Source organism: Salvelinus sp. IW2-2015, unplaced genomic scaffold (assembly GCF_002910315.2).
Source record: "Salvelinus sp. IW2-2015 unplaced genomic scaffold, ASM291031v2 Un_scaffold1234, whole genome shotgun sequence".
Classification (NCBI taxonomy): Eukaryota; Metazoa; Chordata; class Actinopteri; order Salmoniformes; family Salmonidae; genus Salvelinus; species Salvelinus sp. IW2-2015.
In genome coordinates, this window is record NW_019942789.1 from 181443 (window position 1) to 204443 (window position 23001).

A 23001-nucleotide genomic window follows, 5' to 3' on the forward strand; every position below is an offset into this window, starting at 1 on the left:
GAAACTTTTGGCGTTTCCTCGAGGGCTTCCTACCGCGCCGTCGTGCTCCTTTCTCCAACTCCATTATCCTGTAACCCTCCTCGCACTGCTCCAGCGAATCCCAGGCGGGCTCCGGCACTTTCTCTGGATCGATCGCCCACCTGTCTATCTCTTCCCAGGTTGTTCTCCACCCATCCTTTTCCCGGGTCCATTCCTCCACAAAGCGCTGTTCCCTCCTTTCACGCTGCTTGGTCCAATTTTGGTGGGTGATTCTGTCACGATCGTCGTAAAGTGAAAGAGAGGAGGACCAAGGCGCAGCGTGATAGCAATACATCTTTACTTTAATAAAGACGAAAACGAAGAACACTATACAAACAAATCAAAACAATAAACCGACGAACGTGAAGCTATACAAACTAAGTGCTAACATGCAACATAGACATAGACAATCACACCCACAAACTACCTAATGACTATGGTTGCCTAAATATGGCTCCCAATCAGAGACAACGATAGACAGCTGTCTCTAATTGAGAACCAATCTAGGCAACCTAGACATACATACACCTAGACTAGACACTGCCCCATAAACATACAAAAACCCTAGACAATACAAAACACATACATCCCCCATGTCACACCCTGACCTAACTAAAATAATAAAGAAAACAAAGATAACTAAGGCCAGGGCGTGACAATTACAAATAAAAAAATTACAAAATGTGTAGAATTGCAGGAAATTAGCTGTAAAACTGCAAGAAAAAAAATCTCTCCACCCCATGGCAAAATGTGTAGAACAGCAGGAAATACATTTTTAAACATATATTTCTCTTCACCATCAGGGGGGTACTCAGATGTTTTACCGCGAGGTGGGGGGCACCCCAACCAAATCTCTCAGGGCCCCAAAAGACGGGAGCCGACCTTGGATTTACTTTTGTAAAACACGTTTATTTGGTTTGAATGATGATCAAACACTACAGATTAAGATTCCTTTATTGTCCAATTGTACAGTTCCAAATTCAACTCCCGTTTCCATGTCAACCCCTCCTAAAGAGACGCATTCAGAAAGTATTCAGACCCTTTAACTTTTTACTTATCAATCTACACACGATACCCCATAATGACAAAGCAAAAAAAATATATAAATATTTTTACTTAAATATTATAATTATTTTTGCAAATTCATGAAAAATAAAAAACAGATACCTTATTTACATAAGTATTCAGACCCTTTGCTATGAGACTCGAAATTGAGCTCAGGTGCATCCTGTTTCCATTGATCATCAGATGTTTCTACAATTTGATGAGTCCACCTGTGGTAAATTCAATTGATTGGACATGATTTGGAAAGGCACACACCTGTCTATATAAGGTCCCACAGTTGACAGTGCATGTCAGAGCAAAAACCAAGCCATGAGGTCGAAGGAATTGTCCGTAGAGCTCCGAGACACAGATCTGGGGAAGAGTTCCAAAAACAAGTAGAAGCATTGAAGGTCCCCAAGAACACAGTGGCCTCCATCATTCTTAAATGGAATAAGTTTGGAACCACAAGACTCTTCCTAGAGCTGGCCCCCTGGCCAGACTGAGAAATCGGGGGAGAAGGGTCTTGGCCAGGGAGGTGACCAAGAACCGGATGGTCACTCTAACAGAGCTCCAGAGTTCCTCTGTGGAGATGGGAGAACCTTCCAGAAGGACAACCATCTCTGCAGCACTCCACCAATCAGGCCTTTATGGTAAAGTGGCCAGATGGAAGCCACTCCTCAGTAAAAGGCACATGACGGCCCGCTTGGAGTTTGCCAAAAGGCACCTAAAGACTCTCAGACCATGAGAAACAAGATTCTCTGATGAAACAAATATTGAACTCTTTGGCCTGAATGTCAATCGTCACGTCTGGAGGAAACCTGGCACCATCGCTACGGTGAAGCATGTTGGTGGCAGCATCATGCTGTGGGGATGTTTTTCAGAGGCAGGGACTGGGATCAAGGATGAAGGGAAAGATGAACGGAGAAAAATACAGAGAGATCCTTGATGAAAACCTAATCCAGAATGCTCACAATCTCAGACTGGGGCGAAGGATCACCTTCCAACAGGACAACGAACCTAAGCACTCAGCCAAGATAACGCAGGAGTGTCTTCGGGATAAGTCTCTAAATGTCCTTGAGTGGCCCAGCCAGAGCCCGGACTTGAACCCGATCTAACATCTCTAGAGAGACCTGAAAAAAGCTGTGCAGCGACGGTCCCCATCCAACCTGACAGAGCTTGAGAGGATCTGCAGAGAAGAATGGGAGAAACTCCCCAAATACAGGTGTGCCAAGCTTGTAGCGTCATACCCAAGAAGACTCAAGGCTGTAATCGCTGCCAAAGGTGCTTCAACAAAGTGCTGAATAAAGGGTCTGAATACTTATGTAAATGTGATATTTTCATTTATTTGTAATCAATTTGATAAAAATTTCTAAAAACCAGTTTTTGCTTTTTTATTCTGGAATATTGTGATGTCATTATGGGGTATTGTGTGTAGATTGATGAGGGGGGGAATTAAAAAAAAATCATTTTAGAATAAGGCTGTAACGTAACAATGTGGAAAAGACAAGGGGGTCTGAATGCATTGTATATAGAGGTGTGAAGCAGTTGTTATGGGGGGTTAAGGGCAGGACAGCAGGTATGGCATCTAGGATTTGATAGCAGCAACCACTCACTTCTTGGGATTGGAACCCTCCGTTAGCCTCTTAAACGCTAGGGTACCTACCGCCTGTTGATGGACAGTATTGTAGGAAATAAGGCACCGGACCACAGCCATATATACTGAACAAAAATCTAAATGTAGTGTCGTTTCATGCACTGAAATAAAAAATCCCTGAAAATGTTCCATACGCACAAAAAGCTTATTTCTCTCAAATGTTGTGCACAAATTTGTTTACATCCCTGTTAGTGAGCATTTCTCCTTTGTCAATATAATCCATCCACCTGACAGGTGTGGCATATCAAGAAGCTGATTAAACAGTACGATCATTACACAGGTGCACCTTGTGCTGGGGACAAAAAAGGCCACTTTAAAATATGCAGTTTTGTCACGCAAAAACAATGCCACAGATGTCTCAAGTTTTGAGGGAATGTGCAATTGGCATGCTGACTGCAGTAATGCCCATCTGTTGCCAGATAATTAAATGTTAAGCTGCCTCCAACGTTGTTTTAGAGATTATGGCAGTGAGTGCAACCGGCCTCACAACCGCAGACCACGTGTAACCATGCCAGCCCCGGACCTCCACACACGGCTTCTTCACCTGCGGGATCGTCTGTTGCTGATGATTTTCCCTTTAAACAGCTGCATATTTTCAAGATATCATAGTGTCCACTACAAAAAGGAAAACAATAGGCCTATAGCCAATACAGCACATGGCATTCATTTTTCACATGTAAATAGCACTTTTCAGTGGTGCTCAAAGCATGCCATTCCATGAGGGCAGCATTTATTTTTCCAACTCAAATCAATGAGCTCAATCAGTCCTCCATAACAACAAAATCATGAACAACAGAATAAGGCTAGCTAATAAGTCCTTAGTTTTGGGGTTATGCTCAGGTAAAACAATATGGATAATCTGTACTTCCATATTTCCAAGTCCTCTTCTTGAAGATCGAGGGGTATAACATTTATTGGATCGACTGAAATTCTGATAGACTTTGGTTTTTAATGTAAAGATATAATTGAATCATATTATTATTTGTAGTAGAAAGTAATGGGCTAGAGGAAGCCTACATAACCAACCCATAAAGTAAAATTGAACATCCATATATATATATATATATATGGCCAGCTATGTAAACTTTAACATTGATTGATCTTGCAATAAATGTCATACAACTGGTAACATACATTTTTGTATTCTTCTAATGCCTCTTAAAAGGGGGAAGTAATCTAAAAGTAATTCAATGTAATCAAATTACATTACCGAGTTTGGGGTAATCCAAAAGTTACACTACTGATTACAATTTTGGACAGGCAACTAGTAACTGTAATGGATTACATTTATAAAGTAACCCACCCAACCCTGAGCATACAGTATAGATAATATCCACAAAGAGAGAAAAACAGACCATAGAAATAACGTCTTCAGTCAGAAGAATAAAAAGGCAGGATGTGAACAACACTCTTAGGAAAGGAAAGCAACTCCAGACCATTCATACTATGGGCCTCAGATAAATACGTATACTGTACCATGGACTTAATGTTGTAAAACAATGTATGTAAATAAAGTTTGATTTGATTTGAATGACGAGGTAATGATCAAACAGTACAGAGTATTGTAGGAATTTCACAGTTCTGATGTTCAAAGTCTGTTTAATTTTTCCCTTCATTAGAAACAGCAATATCTGATCATTTGATTTTGGTCAGGTTGATGTAATTGATACGTGAAATTAAAAACAATTCCAGAAAAGGCATCCTTGCATTTGTCCAAGACTATTTCCAAGAGTATTTCTCATAAATTCTGACCTAATGCTGCTCATTCATCATGTTGATTTAATCTTGTATGGAGTAATGATAAACTGTTGACTCCTGGGGAAGAATTGATTCTCCCAGATCATCCTGTACTTATGATAACCACTATTTGTCTACATGTAGTCATCGTTTTCCTTTACTACTGGTCTGTAGGCTGCCTTGCACAGTAAACTCCCATCCAGCTGGCGGCCCTGTTGTGTTTCTGGGTTCGTCACCAACTAGAACAAAGAATGTCCTAAGATTCCTAGACTAGAACACGGAAGTAGAATTGGTAAGGAGTTTTTATTTTTTCTGTTCCTTGTGTGGAGTAAAGAAAATACATACTGACCAAACTGAATAGGCTACCCAGATCTAATTTTACTGATAATGTCTAAACTACAGATGTTGCGTTTGATTTTAAATGAGCGTTTAACGGCGGCTGCTGTGGATATTTTTGGGGCAGTTGAGAAAACGGTAGTAGAGTACCAGGAGGAGAACGATCGGCTACGGAGACTTCTGCGGAGGACACCAGAGATACAACTATGTAGAATAGGTTAGTATGTAGATACTGATAGCTAGCTATAGTTCCACTTTATTGATAAATTGTTAACTGATCACCACTTCATACATGTTGAAGAAGTTGTTTTTAAACTTACCGTGTATTAATAAAAACATTGTCATAAAAACAGGAAGTGATTTTAATTTGTAATAAAAAAATATATAAACTTTAGAAGTAAATAGCCTCTCTTCAATTACTGAGAAGTAATTGAAAATGGATTCTAGTTTTTAATTATTGAACTGGCATTATAGTTAACCTAGTCTTGAATTTACTGGCTTAAAAATTCAAATTGACCCCAACCCTGATGTCTAAAGCCTGATAGAGCCACACAGTGGAGGTGTAATAATACCCATAAAACCCACAGTGGAGGTGTAATAATACCTATAAAACTTAGCGGTCAAACAGGTTAATGGTTGCAATAGTTTATCCACCATTCATTTTTCCCATAGGGGATCTTAGAAACACTTAAAACAAGGACTGCGTTTAATGTAGGCTTACCCCGGTGTGACGTTTTGATAACCATGTAAATCTCTCTCAGACAAGGTGACTTTTATCAATGTATTCGCCACTGGCGGTCGGTGCTGTTAAAGATGGAGGACAATCTTTTTTGCTTTTATGAGCACGGCCTTATTTCTATTACAGCATATTGGATGACTGTCATTCATATTCCATTCACCCAGTTTAATGTAACATTAATGGGTTTAGGCTAGAGGTCGACCGATTATGATTTTTCACCGCCGATACTGATACCGATTATTGGAGGGTCAAAAAAAGCCGATACGGATTAATCGGCCGATTTAAAAAAAATATATATATATAAATAATAATGTATTTGTAGTAATGACAATTACAACAATACTGAATGAACACTTTAACTTAATATAATACATCAATAAAAACATGTTCAATTTGGTTTAAATAATGCAAAAACAAAGTGTTGGAGAAGAAAGTAAAAGTGCAACATGTGCCATGTAAAAAGCTAACATTTAAGTTCCTTGCTCAGAACAAGAGAACATATGAAAGCTGGTGGTTCCTTTTAACATGAGTCTTCAATATTCCCAGGTAAGAAGTTTTAGGTTGTAGTTATTATAGGAATTATAGGACTATTTCTCTCTATACGATTTGTATTTCATATACCTTTGACTATTGGATGTTCTTATAGGCACTTTAGTATTGCCAGTGTAATAGTATAGCTTCCGTCCCTCTCCTCGCTCCTACCTGGGCTCGAACCAGGAACACATTGACAACAGCCACCCTCGAAGCAGTGTTACCCATCGCTCCACAAAAGCCGCGGCCCTTGCAGAGCAAGGGGAACAACTACTCCAAGTCTTAGAGCGAGTGACGTTTGAAACGTTATTAGCGCGCACCCTGCTAACTAGCTAGCCATTTCACATCGGTTACACCAACCTAATCTCGGGAGTTGATAGGCTTGAAGCATTGCGAAGAGCTGCTGGCAAAACGCACAAACGTGCTGTTTGAATGAATGCTTACGAGCCTGCTGCTGCCTACCACCGCTCAGTCAGACTGCTCTATCAAATCATAGACTTAATTATAACATAATACACACACAGAAATACGAGCCTTAGGTCATTAATATGGTTGAATCCGGAAACTATCATCTCGAAAACAAAACGTTTATTCTTTCAGTGAAATACGGAACCGTTCCGTATTTTATCTAACGGGTGGCATCCATAAGTCTAAATATTGCTGTTACATTGCACAACCTTCAATGTTATGTCATTATTACGTAAAATTCTGGCAAATTAGTTTGCAACGAGCCAGGCGGCCCAAACTGTTGCATATACCCTGACTCTGCGTGCAATGAACTCAAGAGAAGTGACACAATTTCACCTGGTTAATATTGATTGCTAACCTGGATTTTTAGCTAAATATGCAGGTTTAAAAATATATACTTCTGTGTATTGATTTTAAATAAGGCATTGATGTTTATGGTTAGGTACAGTCGTGCAACGATTGGGCTTATGGTGGAAAATACTTATTTTCCACCATAATTTGCAAATAAATTCATTAAAAATCCTACAATGTGATTTTCTGGATTTTTTTTTCTCATTTTGTCTGGCATAGTTGAAGTGTACCTATGATGAAAATTACAGGCCTCTCTCATCTTTTTAAGTGGGAGAACTTGCACAATTGGTGACTGACTAAATACCTTTTTGCCCCACTGTACTTGTGTATTGATTTTAAGAAAGGCATTGATGTTTATGGTTAGGTACACGTTGGAGCAACGACAGTCCTGTTTCGCGAATGCGCACCGCATCGATATGCAACGCAGGACACGCTAGATAAACTAGTAATATTATCAACCATGTGTAGTTAACTAGTGATTATGATTGATTGATTGTTTTTTATAAGATAAGTTTAATGCTAGCTAGCAACTTACCTTGGCTTCTTACTGCATTCGCGTAACAGGCAGGCTCCTCGTGAGGCAGGTGGTTAGAGCGATGGACTAGTTAACCGTAAGGTTGCAAGATTGAATCCCTGAGCTGACAAGGTAAAAATCTGTCGTTCTGTCCCTGAACGAGGCAGTTAACCCACCGTTCCTAGACCGTCATTGAAAATAAGAATGTGTTCTTAACTGACTTGCCAAGTTAAATAAAGGTGTAAAAAAAAATAAACGGTGTCCAAACGATTTCCGATTGTTATGAAAACTTGAAATCAGCCCTAATTAATCGACCATTCCGATTAATCGGTCGACCTCTAGTTTAGGCTACTACATGATACTCACATTTTCCCTTTAGCCGTCATGAGATTGCTACAACCTAGCCTATGAATGAAAGTTTACAACATAGATGCATGCACAGTTTGAGAAACATTTTTGGTGACAGACAGCGTTTAATACCGCCATGCAGACTCTTGCCTGCATCTAACTGATCTAGGGTGTAATTATTAATCCAACAGTTGCAAACAAGAGTTTCTATTGGACAGATTCAGGTATGTTTATCCCCGTTTTTATTAGCTAACGTCATAGTCAACATAGCTACTACACGTTAGTAAACCTGCTACCGTCATGCAGTACAGTGTAGTCAGCAAGCAGTTTAGCAGTTACACCGGTGGGCCCCAGTGGCAATAAATTAATTAAACCAAAAGCTTACCTTGACTTGGAAGAGTTCCAGTGTTGGATCGCCATATCCAGCTAGCTAACATAGCATCCATTTTTGTTTGAGTAGGCTGAACTAGCTAGCTGCATTCGCTAAGTAAGTGGAAGTGAAAAGAATATGAAATATAGCTATTTCTCTCGCTCTTCATTTTTGAAGAAATTAATTTGTTCAACTATTGTCTTTCTCTCTTTGAGTCAACTACTCACCACATGTTATGCAGTGCAGTGCTAGCTAGCTGTAGCTTATGCTTTTAATACTAGTTTAATTCTCTGATCCTATGATTGTGTGGACAACATGTCAGTTCATGCTGCAAGAGCTCTGATAGGCTGGAGGACGTCGTCTCGAAGTTGTTATAATTACTGTGTAATTCTATAGAAGGGAGGGGGGTGGGGTGAGATCCATGAGCCTCCTAGGTTTTGTATTGAAGTCAATGTCAATGCTAGCTGTCCTCCAGCTACACCATGGTGCTACCCTACAAAGTGTTGGTTGCTGAGGCTACTGTAGACCTTCATTGCAAAACAGTGTGTTTTAATCAATTATTTTGGGGATGTCAAAATATATAGTATAGTTTTATCTAAGAAGGATAACTTTTTTTAAATGAAATTCACTGAGGAGGATGGGCCTCCCCTTCCTCTGAGGAGCCTCCACTGATATTCGGCTTTATTTACTCTCAGATTCGAAAACGCTAATTAGCATCAAAGTAGACCTCATGCGGAACTACAAATCCCTGCAAGCTCCTGCACATCATCTCTAGCTGACACCTTTGCTAACAGGTATTTTGTCAATTAAAAATTTGCACAAGACAGTTCACAGAATTGTCCATTTAAAGAAATGTAGCCAATTTATTCATTACTACATTTTAGATAACATTAGATAGTTAATCCAGAGATTCTTACCTTTGCCTCGATTCAGCAGTCTTGCCCAGAGCATCATGATGTTTGTAGTTCTTTATGATAGCCACATTAGGAGCTAATTAGCATTTCATTTTTGGGGGGTAAATATAGGCGAATATATTAATAAAAGTCACCTTGTCCTTGAGAGATTTACACGGTTATCAAAACGTCACGCCAGGGTTAGCCTCCTTATTATAAGTCATTGTAAAGGGTTAGCCTACACAAAACACAGCCCTTATTTTACATACCAACACTAACCATGGTGGGGTGACTGAATTTAACAGTTACATACCAACACTAACCATGGTGGGGTGACTGAATTGAACAGTTACATACCAACACTAACCATGGTGGGGTGACTGAATTTAACAGTTACATACCAACACTAACCATGGTGGGGTGACTGAATTTAATAAAGTATTTGGTGTTTTATTAGGATCCCCATTAGCTGTTGCAAAAGCAGCAGCTACTCTTCCTGGGGTCCACATGAAACATGACATCATCCAGAACATTAATAGACAAGAACAGCTCAAGGACAGAACTACAGAAAACATTTTTAATGGCACACGTAGCCTACATATCAATACATACTCACAAACGATCTAAGTCACATAGGGGAGAGACGTTGTGAGGTGTTGCTTTATCTGTTTTTTAAACCAGGTTTGCTTTTCATTTGAGCAATTTGAGATGGAACAGAGTTACATGAGACAATGGCTCTATATAATACTGTACGCTTTCTTGAATTTGTTCTGGATTTGGGGACTGTGGTAACCTCTGCTCCTCCTCTCAGTCCCTCCAGAATCCCTGCCGCTCTCTGTCTCTGAAGAGGAGGTTCCCCCTGAGCAGCAGCACTGTGAGCAGGAGTGGAGCCCCAGTCTGGGGCAGAAGGACCCAGAGACCATACAGATTAAAGAGGAACAGGAGGAAGTCAGGACCAGTCAGGAGGAAGAGCAGCTTCAAGGGTTGGAGCCTGATATCATGGAGTTCATATTTACTCCTTCCTGTGTGAAAATTGAATGTGATCAGGAGGACCCACGTCAAGAAGCCGTACTTGCTGAACACCCAACTCTCAGTCCACTGAAAATGTCTAAACTACAGTCGTTTCGAGAGTTTTTAAATGAGCGTTTAACGGCGTTTGCTGCTGTGGAGATTTCTGGGGTATTTGTGAAAATGGTAGCAGAGTACCAGGAGGAGAATGATCGGCTACGGAGACTGCTGCGGATCACACCGGAGATACAACTATGTAGAATAGGTTTGTATGTAGATCTACTGATAGTTAGCTATAGTTCTACTCAATGAAAATGTTTTTATTCACTTTTACTGTACATGGATACAAACGTGTCTGTGTCACGAAAACCAGGAAGTTATTTGAATGTATAGAATTTACTGACTTTAGAAACAGAAAAAAAAGAAACCGATGCAAATTTCTTACATTTTATCTTTCGGTCGTTCAACCTTCATCAGAGCAAATCTCCCCAAACAGTGAGACAGATGAGGCCACTAAGGCTGCGTTTATACAGGCAGACCAATTCAGGTTTTTTCCCCCCTCACTAATTGGTCTTTTGACCAATCACATCAGATCATTTTCAGTGCTGATTGGTCAATAAAATGGGAAAGAGATTAGACTTGGGAAGCCTTAGAGAGCCAGAGATAATTACAGATACCTGCTGTAACCCAAAGGGCCATTCAATGTCATATCAGATAGAACAGAACATAAAGATGTAATTCTACAAACACAAAATTAGGTGTTTGTATCAGGAACCCATACTCTCAGACAGAGAACAATACAGATGACAATCTGCAACAAAAAGAAAGACAAGGTAAACACATATAACACTTCAGTGCTTTCAGAAATTATTCAGACCGCTTGACTTTTCCCACATTTTGTTACATTACAGCCTTATTCTAAAATTAATTAAATCGTTTCCCCTCCCCTCAATCTACACACAATACCCCATAATGACATCACAATACCCCATAATGACGAAGCAAAAACAGGCTTTTAGAATTTTTTGCAAATTTATACTTTTTAAAAACTGAAATATCACATTAACATAAGTATACAGACCCTTTACTCAGTACTTTGTTGAAGCAACTTTAGCAATTACAGCCTCAACTCGAGTGTTCTTGGGTGTGATGCTACAAGCTTGGCACACCTGTATTTGGGGAGTTTCTCCCATTCTTCTCTGCAGATCTGGTTGGGCCACTCAAGGACATTCAGAGACTTGTCCCGAAGCAACTCCTGTGTTGTCTTGGCTTTGTGCCTAGGGTCGTAGTCCTGTTGGAAGGTGAACCTTTGCCCTAGTCTGAGGTCCTGAGTGCTCTGGAGCAGGTTTTCATCAAGGATCTCTCTGTACTTCAAATCACATTTTATTGGTCACATACACATATTTAGCAGATGTTATTGCGAGTGTATTGAAATGCTTGTGTTTCTAGCTCCAACTGTGCAGTAGTATCTAACAATTCACAACAATACACAAATCTAAAAAGTAAAAGAATGGAATTAAGAAATATATAAATATTAGGACGAGCATTGTTGGAATGGCATTGACTAAAATACAGTAGAATAGAATACAGTATATACATATGAGTAAAGCAGTATGTAAACATTATTAAAGTGACCAGTGATTCCATGTCTATGTATAAATGGCAGCAGCCTCTAAGGTGCAGGGTTGAGTAACCGGGTGGTAGCCAGCTAGTGATGGCTATTTAAGTCTGATGGCTTTGAGATTGAAAAACAGCTTCTGTCTCTCGGTCCCCGCTTTGATGCACCTGTACTGACCTCACCTTCTGGATGATAGCGGGGTGAACAGGCAGTGGCTCGGGTGGTTGTTGTCCTTGATTATCTTTTTGGCCTTCCTGTGACATCGGGTGCTGTAGGTGTCCTGGAGGGCAGGTAGTTGTGCAGACCTCACTACCCTCTAGAGAGCCCTGCAGTTGCGGGCGGTGCAGTTGCCGTACCAGGCGGTGATACAGCTCGACAGGATGCTCTTAATTGTGCATCTGTCAAAGTTTCTGAGGGTCTTAGGGGCCAAGTCCCCCGTTGCGCCTTCTTCACCACACTGTCTGTGTGGGTGAACCATTTCAGATTGTCAGTGATGTGTACGCCGAGCAACTTGAAGCTGTCCACGTTCTCCACTGTGGTCCTGTCGATGTGGATTGGGGGGCGTGCTCCCTCTGCTGTCTCCTAAAGTCCACGATCAGCTACGTTTTGTTGACGTTGAGGGAGAGGTTATTTTCCTGGCACCACTCCGCCAGGGCCCTCACCTCCTCCCCGTAGGCTGTCTCGTCATTGTTGGTAATCAGGCCTACTACTGTTGTGTCGTCTGCAAACTTGATGATTGAGTTGGAGGCGTAAAGTTTATATCCAGAAGGGTTGTCTTGGTTACACTTCCACCTGGAATTGAAGACACATTGTTAGAGTACTGGACAAAGTGACAAGCAACAAGGTTATTTTCATCCTTGCTTCAGCATCTGGATGTCTGGCCCACGTACATGTTGTCACAAACACAGCGTAGGACGTAAATCACATGTCATGTGACCACGTCTTTAACACTACCTTTTTTCCCCAGACATAGGATGTCTGAACTCTGAGGTTTTTACCAGGGACCTCACAATCCGATAAATCCTCATTCAGTCCTAACGGCTGCAGGGTATCGAGTAGGGCTGGGCGATATGGCCTAAAAGTAATATCTACATTTTTTTCAGAGGTTTGGATGATTCACAAATCTCGAACAAATTAAAAAAGGCCAAGACATAATTCTTAATTGAATTTTCTTTATTAAAATAAAAAAAATACACAAGGCCTCAAGGCCTATTTGTGCAAAACAACTGAACACACACCTACACGTGTATTCTATTGTTTAGGAATGTTTAAAACTTCTTATGGCTGCATCCCGCTACCGGGATCGATATGACAACAGCCAGTGAACGTGCAGGGCGCCAAATTCAAACAACAGAAATCTCATAATTAAAATTCCTCAAACATACATGTGTCTTATACCATTTTAAAGGTCATCTTGTTGTTAATCCCACCACAGTGTCCGATTTCAAATATGCTTTTAAGCGAAAGCACTACAAACGATTATGTTAGGTCACCACCAAACCACAATAAGCACAGCCATTTTTCCAGCGAAAGATAGCAGCCACAAAAAGCAGAAATAGAGAGAAAATTAATCACTAACCTTTGATCTTCATCAGATGACACTCATAGGACTTCATGTTACACAATACATGTATGTTTTGTTTGATAAAGTTCATATTTATAACAAAAAATCAGAGTTTACATTGGCACGTTACATTCACTAGTTCCAAAAACATCAAGTGATTTTGCATAGCCACATTTCAGCCATCACAGCCATCATTTCAACAGAAATACTCATCATAAATGTAGATGATAATACAATTTATACACATGGAATTATAGATATACCTCTCCTTAATGCAACCGCTGTGTCAGATTTTAAAAAAACTTTACGGAAAAAGCAAATCATGCAATAATCTGAGACGGAGCTCAGAACAATAGCCAAATTAGCCGCCATGTTGGGGTCAACAGAAACCAGAAAATACATGATAAATGTTTCCTTTGATGAACTTCATCAGAATGCAGTCCTAGGAATCCCAGGTCCACAATAAATGCTTGATTTGTTCGATAATGTCCGTTATTTATGTCCAATTAGCTACTTTGGTTAGCGGTAAACAATTCCAAAGTCACAAAGCGCATCCACTATAACGTGACGAAATGTCCAAAAGTTCCGTAACAGTCAGTAGAAACATGTCAAACGATGTACTGAATCAATCTTTAGAATGTTGTTAACATAAATCTTGAATAACGTTCCAACCGGAGAATTAGATTGACTTCAGAAGAGCGATGGAACGGACGTCCTCCTCATGTGAACGCGCATGTGAAAGCATGGTCAGCTCGTGGCAGACCTGAGTAATTCCTGTCTCCTTCGGCCCCCCTTCACATTAGAGTCATCAGACAAAGTTCTATTGACTGTTGACATCTAGTGGAAGCCGTAGGAAGTGAAAACTCATCAATATCTCGCCGTAATTTCAATGGGAGCTTGGTTGAAAATCGGCCACCTCAGAAAAAATTCAAACAGGAAGTGGAACTTCTCAGGTTTTTGCCTGCCATATGACTTCTGTTATACTCAAAGACATAATTCAAACAGTTTTAGAAACTTCAGAGTGTTTTCTATCCAATACGAATAATAATATGCATATATTAGCAGCTGGGACTGAGGAGCAGGCAGTTTACTATGGGCACCTTTCATCCAAGCTACTCAATACTGCCCCTGCAGCCATAAGAAGTTAACCACTAGCTGTTTGAATATGTAATTTATATATAATCATTTTGATTGAAAATGTATTCATTTAGTTAATTTGTTATAATTAAAACAGCCTGTGGTTCTTTGCTATTGGATTGGCAGAATGACACAACTACTAACACATTAGCCTACAGCTGGCCTGAACATCACTTTTTTGAATGCACTTTAATTATCCAATGTCACACTTACCGATGTCGAGGTGAAGCCTGTCCCCAAAGCACTGCAGGCCGGTCCAGCAAGCGCAATMCTTTTATCATGTTGCTCCRGCTGTCAGGCACACCTGTCGGTATTCCCTCATCTTCCACGATGCCAGAGAGTCTTTGAGACCCRGGGCTATTACTTCACCCYTATGATCATCAGGGAAGTAAGACGTCTGGAGGCAGCCATTTTGCAATWTCCAGTAGTCATTTATGTAGTGGACTGTCAAACTTTGGTACGGCTCAGACATTCTGCTCGACCATCGGCTGTGGTGGAACAATAACACACACTAGCCAGCTTCTCTGCGACTCTTTCGCGAGTAGCAGTGTATAATCACGGCAGGGCTTCTTCAGTGAAATACTTGCGGCTTGGCAGCTGATATGTGGTCAACTGTGTTAGCAGCTTTTTAAAGCCTGGCTTTTCTACTGTAAAGATAACTTTCGCATAGTAATAGGTCACTGCATCCGTTATCTCCTTCCACCTCAAACCTTTCTTGTCATAAGAGATAACATTTGAAAAGGATGCGGCTATGGTAGTTTGTCTTTTAGCAGACGTTTTGGGAATCGGGCGACTGGAATCGGTATTGCGTAGTCTCACGCATTCCACCGCGTGTTTCAGTTGAAGGGGTTGGTTGTGCTGCTGCTTTTCGTAGCAATTGTCTTTCGACACATTTTACACAGGACATTCGTTATCAGACCTCTTAAACCCGAACCACTTCCATATTACTGAAAAAACATTGCTGCCCTTTTTGGGGATGATTTTATCGCTACAATTCTCCGGCGTGGTTACTAATTGTGAAAGGCTGTCTAGGGTTGTGATTGGTGGATAACCTCTGTGCACGTCTTGTGATGCAATTGGGACATGATTGGGCTGACAGAGAAGAGACCGTGAGATGCTGCATTTGCAAAACGTTACAACATTATAACAGAACCTCGATTCTTACGATACAGGCATTTTACATATCACGCTAAAATATATCGAAAAAACTCGATATAGCCCAGCCCTAGTATCAAGGCTGTATAGCTGGGTAACCTCTGTATCCAGGCGAGTATCTAAGCTGTTATACCTGGGTAACCTCTGTATCCAGGCGTATAGCTGGGAACCTCTGTATCAAGGCTGTATAGCGTGGGAACCTCTGTATCCAGGCTGTATGCTGGTAACCTCTGTATCCAGGCGTTATAGGCTGGGTAACCTCTGTATCCAGGCTGTATAGCTGTGGTAACCTCTGTATCCAGGCTGTATAGCTATGTAACCTCTGTATCCAGGCTGTATAGCGTGTGGTAACCTCTCGTATCCAGGCTGTATAGCTGGGTAACCTCTGTATCCAGGCTGTATAGCTGGGGGTAACCTCTGTATCCAGGCTGTATAGCTGGTAACCTCTGTATCCAGGCTGTATAGCTATGGTAACCTCTGTATCCAGGCTGTATAGCTAGGTAACCTCTGTATCCAGGCTGTATAGCTGGGTAACCTCTGTATCCAGGCTGTATAGCTGGGGTAACCTCTGTATCCAGGCTGTATAGCTGGGTAACTTCTGTATCAGGCGGTATAGCTAGGTAACCTCTGTATCCAGGCTGTATAGCTGGGTAACCTCTGTATCAAGGCTGTATAGCTGAGTAACCTCTGTATCAAGGCTGTATAGTATAGAATAACTATCTTTCAAAGTAATGACTCGGGACGTCGGGTTTGATATGAAAGCTTCTTTTAGTAATAATTCTTGATCACGTTACATTTAACAACTTTAGATTCTACAAAGCAATGCTAAGATGCGAGCCAAAGGAGCCAAACGTAATCACCTGTTAATTGCACTTAACTAGCGCGTTCACTCTCTACTTCCTGTCGCAGGGCATTCTGGAACTTGCAGTCAAAATCGTAATCAATACTAACCAATACAATTACATATGTAAATAACTGTAAAGAAATATCTTTAGATACAGCTCAATGAATTAACTTAAACATTAACTCTGTAACACATTAAAGTTACAACATCCTCCCCCCCGATGAACAACTGTGTTCATCTAGATCTCTAGGCAGTATATCAACTAAATAGTTCTCCTCAACAAAGTCCCTGAAACAGTACGAACTGAACATGATCTAACTAGGCCATCCGGCCTGGAAACAGTTCCTCAATCTTTCCTAGTTCCAGGTTTGTCTGGGTGTGTTATCTTCTCCAATGAGTACAACGTCACCCGCTTTCAGTGGGGTGGGCTGTGGTGTATCACAGCGGTGTGCTGACTTTAGATCCAGCAAGTAGTCTCTTCGCCAACTGTTCCAGAAACTGGTCACAAGTCTCTGCCTGTACTTCCACTGCGTGTCATGTCCTCCTTGTTTAGCGTTGGGTGCTGAGTGTCAGCTGGAAATGGCTTTGGAGGCAAAGAGGTTAGTCGTTTACCCACCAGGAGTGTGCTGGGGTCAGGGTTGTGGTTCATCCACTTCATTGTGCACGAAGTCAGAGGCCTAGAATTTAGAATAGCTTCAACCTCTGTCAGGACTGTGCACATCTCTTCAAAGTTGAGTGAAGCTCTCCCAAGAACCTTTCGCAGGCATGTTTCACTGACCTGACAAGTCTTTCCAGAATCCGCCCACCAGGCTGCTCGCTCGGCGATGAACCTCAAGGTGATGCCCTTTCTGAGAAGAAAGCCAAGAGTTGTGGCTCTCGATTGCCTTCCACAGCTCTTTCAAGTCTGATCAGCTCTCTTGAACGTTTTTGCATTGTCGAGTAGGTTACCTTGCATAATCCTCTCCTTGAGATTAATCTTTTTAGAGCTAAAAGGAATTTCTCTGTTGACTGATCTGAGACCAGTTCCAAATGCACTGCTCTGGTTACAGCACAAGTGAACAGTGCAATGTATGACTTCTTCACAGACCCATTTTCTTTCACATAGAGCGGTCCTGCAAAATCCACACCTGTGACTTCAAATGGGGGCGATTCCGTTATTCTGTCTTTTGGTAAAGGCGCAGTGACCTGCTGTCCGGCCCTTGCCTTGAATCTTTTGCACACTATACATCTTGCCACTGTACTCTTGACTAGCTGCCTAGCACGCAAGATCCAGTATCGCTCCCTGATTTGTACTAGAGTGTCTCTTGCTCCAGAATGCATCACCTGCTCATGGTGGTACTGTATCAGCATTTCTGAGTATCTGTACTTGTGGGCAGAACCCATGGTGCTGCTCTCTGAATGTGAAGCTGGACTGTTGCAGTCTTCCTCCTACACTGAGTAGTTCGTGTTCGTCCAGGAACGGTTCAGTTCTCTGATTTACAGTCATTGTTTAGGCTTTTTCCTGCCTTCAGTAGTTGATCTCCTGTCCAAAACCTGTTGTTGTGTTACCTTAATCCAGTACTTTCTGCATCGAACAGTTCGTCAGCAGTCAGTTCACCTTGTATCTTATGGTTGTACGAGCATTGGCTATGAATCTCTTTATCCAGGCGGTGACTCTGAACACCTCTTTTCAGTTTGCTGTACCTTTCAAGCTCCAACACAGGTTCAGGGATGTCTGTGCTGTTTGCTGCGAGTTGTACAGTAACCTGGCAGCTGGACTTGAGTTCTATATTCACCTCTTCCGGAACCTTGTTATCATCAGTCTCTTCGGACTGATTGGGTAGTATCAGAATTCTGGGTCCATTCCACCATAGCTCGCTCTGTATCAAGTTTCGAACAGTTTGTCCTCTTGTAGGGAGGTCAGCTGGATTAGTTTTCCCTTCAATATGTGACCATGACTCTGGATTGGTCAAGGACTGGATCTCCGTCACTCTGTTCGCAACAAACTGTTTCCATTTCTGAGCTGAGCTGCAAATCCAATGCAGCACGATCATCGAGTCTGTCCACATTTTGATCGTGTTTTCTTCCATTTTCGTGTGTGGTCATCAAATTGTTTGCTAGTCTCGCTCCAATCACAGCTCCCATGAGCTCCAGGCGTGGCAGCGTCATTTCTTTGAGTGGGCTACCCTGGACTTGGATGCGACTAGACTTGTTGTTTCCCTGTCTTGTGATTCACCTTGCAAGTAAGCTACGCACTGTAAGCCCTTTCACTTGCATCACAGAACACGTGTAGTTTCAGGGTGTGGCTATTATGTGGCCGCATGTCTGTTCTGTACCACCTTGGTATGGTGAGCTGGTGTAACTGGGGTAGTTCTGAACACTACTGTTCCATTCTCGTGGCAGATCAGGTGGTAATTCTTCGTCCCAGCTGAGTCCCCTCTCCCACATTTCCTGGAACATGCACTTGATCCTGATGGTGAAGGTGTCAGGAAACCAAGAGGGTCGAAGATACGTGCAGACGACTGCAGAACACTTCTCTTTTGTTTTCCGTTTGCTTTAGAATGCTCAGTAGCGGCCTGAGGTCAAACACAAAGTCATCTGTTTCCGGTCTCCATACTAAACCTAAAACCTTCAACACTAATTCTGTGTTTCTAGCGTCAACGGTGGGTCAGTTGTCGTACTCTCCTCCCATTTTGTTTTCAATTCAGGAGAGTTGGTCATCCATTTGCAGAGGTCCATGCCTGCAATCGACAACATTCGCTTTGCAGTTGTTGTCACAAGGTAAGCCTCTTCAACATTGCGTGAACTTGCAATGAAATCATCTACATAGAGTGACTCTCTCAGTATCTCTACAACTTCTGGTTGTTCTTTTTCATATTGTTTCAGGTGCTTCCTGATGAGCTGCCAGCAAAAATGGACTTGGGGAAGCTCCAAATACCACTCTTTTCATCCTCAGCACACGCAGCTCCTTTCATTTTCTCCCCTTGGTGGGCCTGTGAGCCATAGAAATCTCACGGCGTCTCTGTCTCTCTCTGCTAGGGATATCTGCAGGAAAGCTTTCTTGATGTTGCCATGAATGCGATCTCATGTATGTCTGAACTTTATCAGAACGCTGAGCAGATCCGGATCAGGTTCGGTCCTGTGAGTAGACAGTCATTGAGGGATGGACAGCCATCTTCATGGGACGAGGCATCAAACACCACTCTCAGTTTTGTTGTCACCTTATCTTCTCGGAGTACTGCATGGTGAGGTAAGTAGTATTTTACGTTGTCTGCACTTGATGCGTTGTCCTTGGGCACGTCCTCTGCCATATCCTGTTGTAAGTAGTCCTCTACCACTTCATTGTATCTGCTGTACAACGTCACATCCTTCTTCAGTCTTTTCTTCAGACCTTCAAACCGTTTCTTGGCGATTCTATAGTTGTCTTTGAGTCTGCATTTCTCGTTTCCATGGCAACTCACGTGGTATCGCCCATCTTTGAAGTGTTGTTTCCTCGAACCTCTGTAGAGCCTCGGTTTCCTCTGGGTTCTGTGTTTTCTCGCTTATAAACCCAGAGACTCAAGCTCCCAGAATGCATGCAGTTGTTTGGAGACTAGTGTGTCTTCATCAAGTGGGATGAACATGCAAGTTGCCTCGGCGACACTTGACATGAACACGGGTCCCTGCACCGACCATCCAAAGGTGCTCTCTAAAGCAACCAGCGTCTCCGTCAGTCGCTCCACTCTGCCTGATACTATCTGCCAGTAGTAGTCTGCTCCTATCAGGACAGAGTTCAGGATCATTGTCATCTCCTGGAAAGTCTGCGAGCTGCAGTCCCTTTCATTGAGCTCATGTTGAATCTGTTCACCAGGAACCTTCACACAGCTGTGCACACTTGTGGGGTTCAATTGCCTCTATCTCTATTCTCTGCTGTTTGTCCCAGACATTCTCCAAGATGACTTTCACTGTGTTGCGTTGGGACGTTGCTGGGGCAGAGGAGCCAAACGTGTGAAGAGTGAGTGCCTCTTGTCTGATTACTGGTAGCTTCAAGCCCTTCACAAGGTTTTCATGTATGAAGCTTCTCTGACTGCCTCCATCTAGTAAGCAACGATCTATCTCCTGCCCGATGGCCTTCTACCCATGCCTTTGCCGTTTGTAGCAACACAGTGTCCTGTCCATCTGGTTTCATCTTCACTGAATGGGGAATAACTGAGGAAACAACAGCATCTACAGAAACAGTAGGGGGTTGCACCTCACTCCTCTTACCGGTACACACAGCAATGTATGTCTGCTTCCACATGTTGCACATGACACATCTTTGACTTACAGAATTTTGCTATGTGTTTCTGTCCTAAACATACAAAGCATCTTCCCATTTTCTTCAGTTTCTCTTTGAGTGTAGCATTATTGTGGTCAGGGCAGTTTTCTGATTTGTGGTCTGCACTGTCACAATAGACAGTTTTGTTCCTTCTGGCTGGCTGTGTGCAGTGCTGCAGCAGAGGGCATGTTGGGTCTTTTTTGTTTTCATTCATTGGAGAAGCATGACTTGTTCCATGGTTTGCTCTCTTTCTGTTGTTGCATGATCTTGTCATTTGTAGCGCTCTCTCCCTGCTCTGAACCTCCTTCTGTAGGAAACTGACAATCTCAGACACTTTCCATTCATCATCTACCTCCCTCTGACGACTATAGTCAAGAGCTATGTCCTCTGAATCATCTGCAGTAAGATTGGGCATAGTAGGCTTCCATAGGTTTCTGACACTACACCCAGTGATTCCAGGCTCCTAATCTGAATTTCACATTCCTCATATAGCTGCCTCAATGCATTTAGATCAGAGGATTTCTTCACAGGAGTGAGATTCAGCAGCTTTGACATATGAGCACTAATCACAAGATCTTTCCTTCCAAATCTGCTCTTGAGTAGAGCGATTGCATCATCATAGTTACTGTCTGTTAACATCAGTCCTGCTACTGCCTTTGCAGCTGGTCCAGTGAGATATATTTTCAGATAGGTAAAATTCTCTTTATTACACAGTGAATCATTGTTGTGAATAGCAGTCTCATACTGGCTCCAAAACTCCTGCCACATACTGACATCTCCATAGAATTTCTCAATAATCAACTCTGGTAGCCTTACTGATTGTCTCTGTGATCTGTTTGAGTTAGCGTCACTCACCCGTGCTGGTAGTGGATTGAGATCCTGGTTTTTCTTTATCACTCGTTGTGCACGGCTCTTAAGCATGATAACGCGCTCTTTGTAATCCTCCGTGCATGCAATCTCTGCCTCCAATCCGTCCAATGGGGTTAACTGTTCAATTCCACCATCAAGTTCAAACAAACTGTTCTCCTTAGCTAACAGCAATTTCAACAATGTACTCAAGTGATCGGTATCCGGATTTGACTGGGATATTTCCACGTCAATCTGATTCAAAATCCGTGTTGTGGCACCTCGAATGGTACCCCGCTTTCGTCTCATTCTTTCGGTTTCATTCCGACGTTCTTCCTCAGCCATTTCAGCCACTTCTTCGTCGCAGCTCATATTCCCGGGTTTCGGCACCAAAATAGAGAATAACTATCTTCAAAGTAATGACTCGGGACGTCGGGTTTGATATGAAAGCTTCTTTTAGTAATAATTCTTGATCACGTTACATTTAACAACTTTAGATTCTACAAAGCAATGCTAAGATGCTAGCGCAAAGGAGCCAAACGTAATCACCTGTTAATTGCACTTAACTAGCGCGTTCACTCTCTACTTCCTGTCGCAGGCATTCTGGAACTTGCAGTCAAAAGCGTAATTCAATACTAACCAATACAATTACATATGTAAATAACTGTAAAGAAATATCTTTAGATACAGCTCAATGAATTAACTTAAACATTAACTCTGTAACACATTAAAGTTACAACATATAGCTGGTAACCTCTGTATCAAGGCTGTAAGCTAGTAACCTCTGTATCCAGGCTGTATAGCTAGTAACCTCTGTATCCAGGCTGTATAGCTAGGTAACCTCTGTATCCAGGCTGTATAGGTAACCTCTGTATCCAGGCTGTATAGCTAGGGTAACCTCTGCTCCTCCTCTCCTTCCCTCCAGACTCCCTGCAGCTCTCTGTCTCTGAAGAGGAGGTTCCCCCTGAGCAGCAGCACTGTGAGCAGGAGTGGAGCCCCAGTCTGGGGCAGAAGGACCCAGAGACCACACAGATTAAAGAGGAACAGGAGGAAGTCAGGACCAGTCAGGAGGAAGAGCAGCTTCAAGGTCTGGAGCCTGATATCATGAAGTTCATATTCACTCCTTCCTTTGTGAAAAGTGAATGTGATCAGGAAGACCAAACCAAGACTGTGAGAACAGAGAGAGTGACTCTAACCAGTGGATCTCAAACCTTTTATCACTGTGACCCACATTAAGGGTCTCAACATTCCCTGTGACTCTACAGATAATCAAAACAATGCCTCCAGCCACAGCTCAGCCGTAAGCAGCTACACAGTAGGACTTGACAACAGTCCACTATTGAAAAACACTGTTCCAAAACCAGCACCACATCTAAAAAACTCACAGCTGCCGTGACTGTGGTGAAACATTTGCTAAAAAAGCTGACCTGAAGAGACATGTGACTCTCACCAAGAACAGACCCAGTGAATGTAGCTTTTGCCAAAAAAGCTACAGCTCACCTGTAAACTGAAGGCCCATGTCAGACTCTGTCACATTGGGAAACCCTGCA

At 42.2% G+C, this 23001-nt stretch overlaps 1 protein-coding gene across 2 annotated transcripts; it reads left to right on the top strand.

Moving 5' to 3' along the window:
* Positions 1 to 4737: 4737 nt before the first annotated feature.
* LOC139024239 (uncharacterized) lies at positions 4738 to 22687 on the top strand. 2 transcript variants are annotated; one of them, XM_070438845.1, is made up of 3 exons: positions 4738 to 5006; positions 9815 to 10276; positions 22377 to 22687. In XM_070438845.1, the coding sequence occupies exons 1-3, from the start codon at positions 4841 to 4843 to the stop codon at positions 22685 to 22687; spliced, it is 939 nt and encodes a 312-aa protein (XP_070294946.1). In that variant the 5' UTR covers positions 4738 to 4840. The 2 variants fall into 2 exon arrangements, with proteins under 2 accessions (XP_070294946.1, XP_070294947.1); XM_070438846.1 differs by having other exon boundaries at positions 9824 to 10276.
* The last annotated feature ends 314 nt before the right edge of the window (positions 22688 to 23001 follow it).

Bases quoted from the DNA above. Each gene is read 5' to 3' on its own strand.
- LOC139024239 (XM_070438845.1), top strand. From the start codon at position 4,841: ATGTCTAAACTACAGATGTTGCGTTTGATTTTAAATGAGCGTTTAACG. The intron at 5,007-9,814 runs GTTAGTATGTAG...TCCTCCTCTCAG, and splicing joins GATACAACTATGTAGAATAG to TCCCTCCAGAATCCCTGCCG. The intron at 10,277-22,376 runs GTTTGTATGTAG...CCTTCCCTCCAG, and splicing joins GATACAACTATGTAGAATAG to ACTCCCTGCAGCTCTCTGTC.